Source organism: Micropterus dolomieu, linkage group LG23 (assembly GCF_021292245.1).
Source record: "Micropterus dolomieu isolate WLL.071019.BEF.003 ecotype Adirondacks linkage group LG23, ASM2129224v1, whole genome shotgun sequence".
NCBI classification, from domain to species: domain Eukaryota; kingdom Metazoa; phylum Chordata; class Actinopteri; order Centrarchiformes; family Centrarchidae; genus Micropterus; species Micropterus dolomieu.
Window position 1 is genome coordinate 23,342,376 of NC_060172.1, and position 10,909 is coordinate 23,353,284.

The window sequence follows — 10,909 nt, forward strand, 5'->3', positions numbered from 1 at the left end:
AAAGAAAATTATAGAAGTTCATTTGACGAAAATGATTAAATATTAAGCACAGGCATTTTAAGAAATGTGCAAAGTAGCACTGTTTTTTTTTTTTTTTTGAATGTACAGCGGGTCTTCTTAAGACCACTGTACGCAGTTATTCTTTTAACAATACAACTACTAAAGTGTTTGCTCACAAACGAGCAAATCCTTCAGATTGCAGTTGCAGGCTGTTGCATGTGTGTGTGTGTGTGTCCTATTTTGAGTAAAAAGCAATACAAAACAATTCAAATATCAGAAATGAGCCTTAAGTGATGTGATTTATGGATGACAACTTAAGCACACTAGCTTCCAAATCTATTCTGTACATGCTGTGTCTAGGTTTTTAGAAAAATCAGGAATGTATACTATTGTCTAGAAAGTCCATCTCCAACATGTGGTATATCGTGAAACTGTGATATCAATGGAGCTACTTGTTTTGCTCTGAGACTGCATATCCTTTCAAAACGTTGCATGCCATTTGAGCCTTCAGGGAGAGCAATAACACAAAGATTAATGCATTTAGCTCCCACTAGCTTAAATGGCTTTGCAATAGTAATGAACAGGTTATACAGGGTTCTAGGATCAGGATGGCATTTGTTTCCAATTCAAATTTGATTCAAATTAAATCCCTCCCTCTTCAACACTGTTCCAATCAACAACTAGCCTAACCCCTCCCCCCCAATATTATAATTCCATTATCAAATTAAAACCATGTCGGCTACTGAATAACAACAATAGAAAGTGACAAATATTTTTTTAATCTACATCCCATAACAGTCAGGTGCAAGTTGAGGAGCAGCAATTATGAAGGAGAGAGTTTAGTCGCATATGCCAGCCTGCCATAACTGTGAATGTGAAAGGCTAAAAAAACCAATCAGCAAAAGAATCTTTCTTTTTTTCTTATGTTTTGAAATGGAAGAGGTCTATTAGCCTTAACAGTCTTTTAAGATATTAGTGGCAGTGTATGCAAATGAGTTAAACTCCAAACTTCAGAAAAAAAGAAACAAATTTTTGCTCAAATACTGTCTCATCAACACACCCTAATTTAGTAAACGCAATCTTAACCATTAAAATGCATGGACAACAATTACAAAACAGATGAGAAATATTTGTCCCTGTCACCACTGACAGGAAGTTACATTTCAGTAAAATGATTGAAATTGGTACCTTGACAACAGCTGCATTATAATCCCTTAATACCATAGGAATAAATAAAACCCACTGTCAAATTAACTACTCTCCTTTTTTATTTTACATAAGAAGGCAATCTTGTGACCATCAGTATTTTTAGAGGGAATATGTAGCCCAACCCCAGAAGATTTCTTGTTATTGTTGTTGTAAATTATACCACAGTAAGCTTGGACATCTATAGTTTCCAAACTGGTCAGTATGGGTTCACAACTACCATGATTTATATTTCATGGCAATGTACACACACACACACACACACACACACACACACACACACACACACACACACACACACACACAAACACACACACACACACACTTAGACAACCAGACGGACACATGCAAATACACACAAACGCTCAAACATATATGCACATGTATATTCATTCAGACATATCTACACTAAAGGTGTGTTTGTGTGTATGTGTTTCTTTCGTAGGCCTTTCGGTAGTGTTCAACACATAAATCAGTATTTTAGGAAAGCATACATTTAGAGGCCTGTAGTTAGGATCCATCCAGTAGATCAATATCAAACTACTAAGCCTTAAGGCCACCATCTTTTTTTTCTTTTAGAATAACAGAAAAAAAAAAAAAAATCTTTTTTGGGAAACTTAATGTGCCAGTGTCTATACTCATTACTCTTCATACCTCAAAACAAGAAAAGGAAAATCTAGTGCCATTTTATTTGTCATTCTTTTTGAAAGAAGTTTATCTATTAGTACTTATCCATCGGAGACATGCATTCGCATGTGGTCATTGAAGTGCTCCATTTGGTCGAACTTGGCAGGGCAGACGGAGCACACGTAGGTGGTCCCTTCTTGGCAGCTCGCTTCTGCAGCTACACCCACTCCTGTTCCAACCCCAGCCCCTACTCCAGCACCTCCGCTCACTGGCATGGCGAGGGCCACCACTCCAGCTCCAGGCTCAGGGACAGCCATTGGGATGGGAATGGAGACCGGGCCTGGGGTACCTGCGCTCCCCGACAGCCCTGTGATGGTGTTGCCTGTGCTGTGCAGGGCCATGTGCCTCTCCAGCAGGGTCTTGTGTGAGAACTTTTTCTTGCAGATGTAGCACTCATAGGACTTCTCTCCACGGTGCAGCCGCATGTGGACGTTGAGAGAGCTCTTCTGGGTGAAACGCTTGTTGCAGATGCTGCACTGGTAGGCCCGCACCCCTGTGTGTGTCACCATGTGTTTGATTAAGTAATCCTTCAGGGAGAACGAGCGCCAGCAGATGCTGCACTGATGAGGCTTCTCACCTGGATGTACATGCAAGACAAAAGCATTAAGGGGAAAAAAAGAGATATATTTTTGAGGATTACGTTTACACAGTATGGAAGAACCTGTGTAGCAACATTTGACGCCTGAAGCCAGCAGTGTTACTTTTCCAGTACAGGAACATACCTCAGGCTAGAATTTCTTAAACCTGTGTTAGCTGTGTTATGATGGTTCCACTAGACTCTGTATGCTACAGCTCTGTGAGCAACGGGTTCCTATAATGTAGCTCTGATGCAGTTATTACAAAACTGTAATATAACTGTACAATTTCTGTTTTCTGAAAATTCACAACTACTGTAATAACTTCACAGACACAGACAGGTGGAGCTACAAGGACGTAAAAAAACCACACACACCAATGTTAATTCCCAAACGATCACAAACTAAATCCTTTATGCTTCTATTTGGTATTTTTGTCAGTTTCGTGAGATATAAGCTCATTTTAAATCATTGTCTCTGCGGACATTATGGGGTGTAAAACATTAACATATTAATAATTACATAAAACTAACAGGTAGAGGAAGAAACTGACAACACTGCGAATAGGCAAGTTGATTTATGCAAGTTAATGAAGTCCTGTCTATCTGCAGCTTGCTGCTGCAGTGACTGAATTAATGTGTCTCTACCTGCTTTGATTTAATGAAGCCAATAATTTATACTTTTACTTCATCTGTTTTGTTTTTTGTTTTCTTTTTGCTTGACTTGCTCCAACGAGAGGGTCGGAAGTCAGAGCCAGTTACAGATCAGGAGCACTGAGCTAGCACACATATCAGGTATATCTACTGTCTTGCTCTTCTTCAGGGCCGCAAATTTGAAATACAGTGACTCATACAAATGCAAACCTGTCTCTTTTGTCTCTGACTGATTTTTGATCATAGTCACCTCATAGCACATGTCTATCATGCAATAGTACTGGGTGCATATTTTACAGATCCACATTTTTAGGAATTTTCAGTCTTTCATAATGACTGTTGAGATTTTTCTCACCCTCATCTTTCATCGAGGTGTGAAGATATAATCTATTATACTTGCCAAAGTATGTCTTGATTACCTTTTTTTTTTTACTGAAAAAACAGTTTATGCTGTATATGTATTAGATGTATGGTAATCACATGTGGAGAGCAATACAATATTATGCTAAATCACACTGACATCCTGTTAGTTCTTGACTAATATTTTTTGAGTAAAGGTAATCCATCATTGGCTGCCGTGGGACGTTCAGATCTCGTCCATGGGTCTGATCGATCCGTGACTTCCCTTCTCAATATGTCATCCCTCTGCTCTGGTTTGGTTTGAAATAGCTTTCAAAGGAGGTTCTGCCTATTTGAGTGGGCACGTTTTATGAGATCATCTAATTATATGATATCTAATTCTTTCTTTCTGTGATGATGATTTGAACAGATTGACAAGGCTGTCAGGGCTAGAAGAAAGCAATGCACAGTGTAATAATGTAACACAGCTAACAGACTAATACTATACACTCTATATTTTATGTACTAATCTTCATACTATACTGCTTTACAGATAGTGTTCATTTACATACTAACTTGTACTAGAAGGAAAGGATAAAGATGGGCACAGATGGATGTTAAATTTAATTTAATTTAACAAAAGAAAAAGATAAATGATTGTTCAAATATCTGAGATGTTCTTGGTGTTGTGTCAAACTCTGCTTCCTCACTGATTTGTGTTTTCTCTTACCTTACCCTAAAGCCAACCTTAACCTCATGGCACCTAACCATAACCTAATCTAACCCCGGAGGACAGGCCTTTTTTAAAAACGCTACTTGAAGGGGAGTGGGACCTCGACATGAGACTGGAACAGTGATATCAATGTGTATACTTAATTTTGTCACTTTCTCAGTGTGACTGTGGGTACATATGCTATGTAGTATGTTAAAGGGACACAGCTCTATATTGATACATTATTATGAAATAATAACATTAAGGAAAATAAAATAACCTTTTGTCTAATATTGTTTTTGTATTATGATGAAGAAACATTAGATCATTTTAATGTTCCTATTTTAAAAAAAAAAGTTTTCACATCATAATAATACATTTTTTATGTTAGACTATACCGCTAACCAAAAATATTTCTATAGTATTACATATGATAAGTACAGCTACTACCTACATTAACTATGGATAAGGCAATCATTTAATTGAGCTTACAATATAAAAAAAAAATTTACATTTTGACTTACCAGTATGGACAAACATGTGTTTGACGTAGTTCTGTTTAGCAGTAAAGGTTTTACTGCAGAGAGTGCATTCATAGGGCTTCTTTTCCCCTGCACCAAGTCCTCCTGTAACCTCTTGCTTCATAGCTGGCGCTTGCTGTACCGACATGGGGTTCGGGAATGATGGCATTGCAGGGGGCGGCACTGCCACAAACTGGGGTTGCTGCTGGCCAGGAAGGTAAAGGAAAGGCTTGTTGTCTCTAGCCGGCTGTGTAGGAAAGAGTGTGGGCAGGAAGGTGCTTCCAGCTGTGCCCATCACTTGGGAATTGCTGGTCACGGTGAGCGGCATCCTCAGATTGCTGGTGTGTGATTCTGCCTGGCGCATGTAGTGCAGGGCACTTGGCAGGGACTGGGACATGACTGAGTTTGGCAGGGGCTGCATCATGCTACTGTCACTAGTGCTGTGGGATATGTCCCCGTCCTCTGTCTCTTGCACTTGCTCTGGGGACGAGTCATTGACCTCTATATGCACTGGACCTCCTTCACCTCCGTCCCCGCCCCCGTCTCGGCTAAAGCCTGTCAGGAACGGTTGCTGCTCCATAGCATCTGGCTCAGTACTGATGGAGGAGCTCACCCCTGAGTCAAAACTTTCAACCTTGGATTCACTCTCTACACCTTCAGTATGGTCAGTGTCAATAGGACAGTCCCCCAAATTATCGTAGCAGCTGTACTCATCTTCGGCCTCCTGCTTTATGTGCATCCCTCCTGTTTGTATGCGTACCGGTCGGGGTTGCTTACGGCAGTGAGTGGACTCTGCTGTGGAGATGAAGCGATCGACCTGTTGGTTTCTCTCCTGAATACGGTTCATCCAGGGTGGATCTTGAGACTGCTGGTCCTTCTGAGTGCTGAGAGTGGGATCGTAGTTTGACGTCAGAGGGTTAATGTACAGGGGGCGCTCGCGGGTGCCGTTCTGCAGAGAGATGCCAGAGTAGGAGTACAGTGATGTGTATGCACGATCCATGCTTTGCTGTGATGTTGCTTGCATATAACCTGACTCTGCGTCGCTGCTGGGCCCAGAGGTGCCAGACTCTGGCGTGCCACGGGGTGTTTCCTGACCAGAGTCTCCTGGTATAACAGGGAACCCCCCCGGCCCTGCCAGGCCCACATTCTGGGACACAATGCGGGTACACTCATCAATGACGGTCTTGATCTGTAGGATGCTAGCCGCAGTAAGGATCTGCAGGGCCTCTGACTGAGATACCCGCAGAATCCCACTGTACATAAAGTCAATCAGCTTTTGGATGGATTGCACTGAGACCACAGAAGGGATCTCAATGTCGCTGTAGCCCAAGAGCAGCTTGTCCTGAAAGAAGGGGCTTCCAGCAGCCAGCACGCACCGGTGAGCTCGCAGCATACTTCCATGGATCCGAACAGTCACGTCACAGAAGTGCCCACGGTTGCGCTGCTCATTGAGGGTCTCAAGTACAGAATTGCTGAAGTTGTGGAGATTGATGTTATGAATGCGCTCGGTCATCCCCTTGCAACTGATGTCACCTGCAAGTAGACGGCAACACACCTGATTCAAAAACTCTGACACACACAGTCACCACAATATTAACTGGTATGCCTAAAGTGACTTTTTTATGATTTCTTTTCAACAACAACAACATATTTCCATTTTTGGTTTGATATATTAGGAGTAATTTAACAGTGTAATTGAATAATTAAATATAAACTGTTATAGAATAGCCATAGGTGAATGCATCACAAAAAGAAGTTCTCTTGCGTGCAAGGAAATTGCCTTTTGCCTCATGTTAGAAAACACAACCATGTCACAGTACTACAATCAATTTATACATATATGCTTAATAATGTTGATTCTTATTATAAAAAGACATAAGAGTGGTGATTGGAGGATTCCTAAAATGCTAATACAGATATGGTCATTTGAATATTTTTTTCTCTCTCAAGGATGAGAATCAAATAATTTCAGCATAAGAGCTAAATTTGTCTCAAATCAGGCTGAATCATCGTGGTTTGAAAATTCCACATTGCCATGGTGAAAGACAATTAAGATGGTTCCCATCTACTTATTATTACTGTACAAGTTTCCCTCTTACAGTGTGTATTTCTGAAATTCCACCAACCACCATTAGGTGGTGCACTGGGCTTAGAGGACAACAGGCCTCTTTTGTTAGCCATGTGTTCACTTTGATGGCGCCTCCTAACTATCCTTGGAATATACTCGATGTGACCCGGCTGATCAGTGTGCAAGATAACTTAAGATGCTTTTCTCCTCAGTTAGAATATGAGTATGAAAATCGAAATCTAACTAAGATATGTAGCAAGTGTAAGAATTATGCAAATTATGGTTGTTTTTGTAATTGCTGTAAAATGAATTTCTTTTGCATATAAACATGCTTGAGTATAATTTAAGTAAGGCAGTCGACCTTGTTTGAATGCTTACTAAACACAGCACTATTCTCACAAAGAAACTGTTCTCATTTTGATATTGGAAACTGTAAAAATCCATGTCAAATTTTTTTTTGATAATTGTTTACACTGTCTGTCAATGAATAACAAATCAGAATATATATATATATATATATATATATATATATATATATATATATATATATATTCATATACATTCTGATTAAATGTCAGAAAACACACCTTACTTAACTACTGTATTTATATAAAAAACCTTGACCATGTGGAGAAATGCTTTATAATTTGGATGAACAGTGGTAATAGCAATAAAACCATATTTGATTTGATTATCCAAGTGAAGCACAATTGAGCTAAAATGCACAGCAGAAGCAGTGCAACAGTGTTAGCACAAAGTATTAATACTTATTTCCAGCAAAGTTATTTCTAACTCAAATGTAAAAAGAAAAAACATTAAAAAACGTAGTAGCAGTCCAGTACTCACAGTTAGATGACGTTTTGTTCCGAAGATGCTTGTGTGGCTGGTGATGAAGTGCGGGTCAAGCTTCAGTTTGCTGGTGGAGATGGCTGATCAGAGGCCAGGTGCTAGGCAAGGCTGTCAGTCCTCTCTGTCCAAATCATGTGCTGCTCTGCCACAGCGTTTGGAGGGGGAGAAAAAAAAGACAAAGACAAATCTTAATGCCACATACTGCCTCGTCGATATTGCCACTCCCTTAATGAACCCGGAGCCACAGGAACACAAGAATCTGACACGCTGCAACAGATGTGTGAAGAGTTTTCAAAGGAAGACGAATGGACGTTCCTTTGCGCGCATGACCACCAATTACAAATCAAGGTTGAAAATAATATTTGTATTAGAGCCACTTCTTCTCTCAGCAGTTATCTGAGCTGATGGGCAACAAAACCACACCCATCCCAAAAAAAAAATCAAAATTCCTTGTAAATTTCTGCAGATTAAATATTTTTGAAAAGCTCTCAGTCATACTCATCAAAAAGTGTGTGTGTGTGTGTGTGTGTGTGTGTGTATACATGCTTGTGCCCTTTTCATTTTAAAAGACAAATATCCAACCGAAGACAATATCTAATACAGACATAGAGCGAACATTAGAGGTTAATAATAGAAAAGAGTCCAATATTAAACACACAAGGCATTCACTGAAAAACACAAGAAAGGCATTCAACAACATTAAGCATGTGATGAGCTGGTTTAGTGACGCAAAAAAAGACACAATTGCTCTTATACTGTACACACACACACATTAGTATACAAAAGTTTGCAAACTGGACATAAAATGACATAAATCCAATCACATTATAGTCACATACTCCTGGTATCATTTAAGGTCAGAGAGACTGAAAAAATGCATTGAACTAATGCAAAATGCCGTTACAGTTTCTCTCTTTATTACCACCACACTGGTCAAAGTGCCTTCAAATACTTCACCCAATAAAGCTTTAAAAGTATCTTGGAAATGCCTGTTCCTGTTGGGATATGAATATTTTTCATTATGGATCATAATTACAAGTGTGATTTGACACTCTTAAACATTTTTTTGGTAAAACGTCTAGTAGCTGTCACACTGGCTACAACACGAACACCAAGTGTTCTCTGTAAAACGCCAGCAACTACAGTGTGTTGCTGAATGAATAGAACGGGGCTGGGATTTGACCAGACCTGCACGTTAATTTTGATTCGTATTATTCTTTTACAAATCTCAAGTGTTTTCAAAGAACATGGTTACGGCTTTGAGACTTTGAGGTAATTAAAAATCGATTTTAGGCAAGTAACCTCTGTATTTTTTCCACATACTCTGGTGGAAGAAGAAGGGTCATCTGCTGTACCAAGGTAACAGAAAGATATGAGACCATAAATAAGCCTCCAAAATGGTCAAATAAGATTAGGATTTTATCTGTAGTTTAGTATGGAAAAGCAGAATATCTGGGAGAAAACCAGAGTTGAGGGGTTAAAGTGTAATAACGGAAATAGTTGTGTTCACAGACTGCTTTGTGTCCACAGGCCTCACTTTAGGAAGGACTGCGGGCAGCGAGACATGTGCTTGTTTTCTTGAAATGTCCTTGTCAACTAACAAATTAGCTGATTTGATATAGACAAGTGAAAGCGTGTTTAGCAGCTGAGGGTGATCACTCGATACTGAGACGGATCATTCTTTGGCACTAAAATGTGCACACACACACTGGTTTGTTCCTCTGCCTTGATCCGGACAGAAAATATATTTTACAATTAAATCCTTAACCGCTATATCTACAATTAAACTTGAACCATTTTCTCTAACCTTAGCTGTAAACATGACTCTGACAGTGACCTAACCCCCCCACCAAATAATCTCTTCAGACCTTTCATTATGGATGTCAATATAAGACTGAATCTCTAAAATTTGCCATTTCTACAGGTCAGCCTTGAGTTTTTGGTAGGGTAGTTATTTTGGTAGTATGCGTTAATCTACATCTATGTATCATGCATAATGTATGTATATGTATGTATGTATGTATGTATGTATGTATATGTATTCACGTATGTATGTATGTATGTATGTATGTGTATGTATGTATGCATGTATGTATATGTATTCATGTATGTATGTATGTATGCATGTATATGTGCATTTGCACATATGTGTCCTCACCTATATGTGCAGCACTTCGTAACTTTCTATTTTTGAAGGCACTATATAAATTCAATTATTATTATTATGTTTTAACACCTAACTTCAAAACCAGATCTAATCTAAACCATAAAACCAACTGTAGGTGTAACCTAACCGCTGTCACTGGAATTATTCAGAATTGACATAGTCAAAGTGAAAGCAAAAAGTCATCATTTATAGCCTTCTCTTTAACGTACTACACACACACGCACACACACACACGTGCCAAAAGGCGTGAATCCATTACAGTGGCAAATATTTGACTTTTTTTTTCTTTTCCAGCAGGGGTTAGCTTAGCTTCAGATGTAACTGTATTCTGATGCCACGGGCCTTATTTTTTCATGGCTACTTTTAGACAATGCAAACATATATGTTCCCTCGCCGGCTTCCCTCACCCATCCAGACATGTAAATCCACCTGCCTAAGGGGTAAAGTGAGGTGAATGCTGGCAACAAAGGAGCAGGCCAAGGGAAGCAGGCTTCAGTTGCCCAGACTGCCACTCACAACAGTGATTCCATTTTAGCCGTGACACAGTGGGTGAGCAGCAGCCACTGCCTACCTGCAGTGAATTCTAATCAGCCCAGGGGTCTGTCTCCCTCCCTCCCTCCCTCCTGTACCCTGCCTTGGACTAAAGGGGCTGATGATCCTTCAAAATTAATTAGATCCTTGTAGGAGGCGGCCATTTTCTTTCACTTCCTAAAGCTCCAACAAAAAGCAAATTTTTGAATTAAACTAAATTTGGGGTGTGTGTTTTCCCTCTTCACATCTCTTTCTCTGTGCGTCTCTACCTGTTTCCTGTTTCATCACGCTGAAACTCTCTCGCTGTCTTTTCTTCCATCTGTCTGTCTCTCTGTCTGTCTGTCTGTTCCCCCTCCTCTTCCTCCCTCCCTACGAACCTTCCCCAACACCCTCCGCCTCTCTCTGGCTGCCTCCATGCTCCCAGCTCTGTGTCTGCCTCTGTGGAGTTTGCTGTCAATAAATCCCCAGAGGTCAGTTTGTCTGCTGGAAATCAGACACAATGCTTCAGACCGCCAATGCAATGCATGCTCTGCTGCTGCCGCCACAACAAAGACTGAGGAGGGGAGGAGAGTGGGGGAGAGAGAAGGGGGGTGTGGGGGGG

General features: G+C 40.2%; 1 protein-coding gene across 3 annotated transcripts in view; it reads right to left on the minus strand.

Moving 5' to 3' along the window:
- Nucleotides 1-280: 280 nt before the first annotated feature.
- Nucleotides 281-10,909, minus strand: part of zbtb20 (zinc finger and BTB domain containing 20) — a 24,171-nt gene continuing 13,542 nt past the window's right edge. For 2 of the 3 annotated variants that reach the window (XM_046040945.1, XM_046040944.1), the window contains exons 2-4: nucleotides 7,608-7,747; nucleotides 4,697-6,226; nucleotides 281-2,470 (exon numbers count right to left, since the gene is read on the minus strand). In XM_046040945.1, the coding sequence (XP_045896901.1) occupies nucleotides 1,935-2,470; nucleotides 4,697-6,206 (2,046 nt within the window). In that variant the 5' untranslated portion in view covers nucleotides 6,207-6,226; nucleotides 7,608-7,747 and the 3' untranslated portion in view covers nucleotides 281-1,934. Of the gene's footprint in view, nucleotides 2,471-4,696; nucleotides 6,227-7,607; nucleotides 7,753-10,909 lie in introns of all 3 variants that reach the window. The other variant, XM_046040942.1, reaches the window with a different exon arrangement.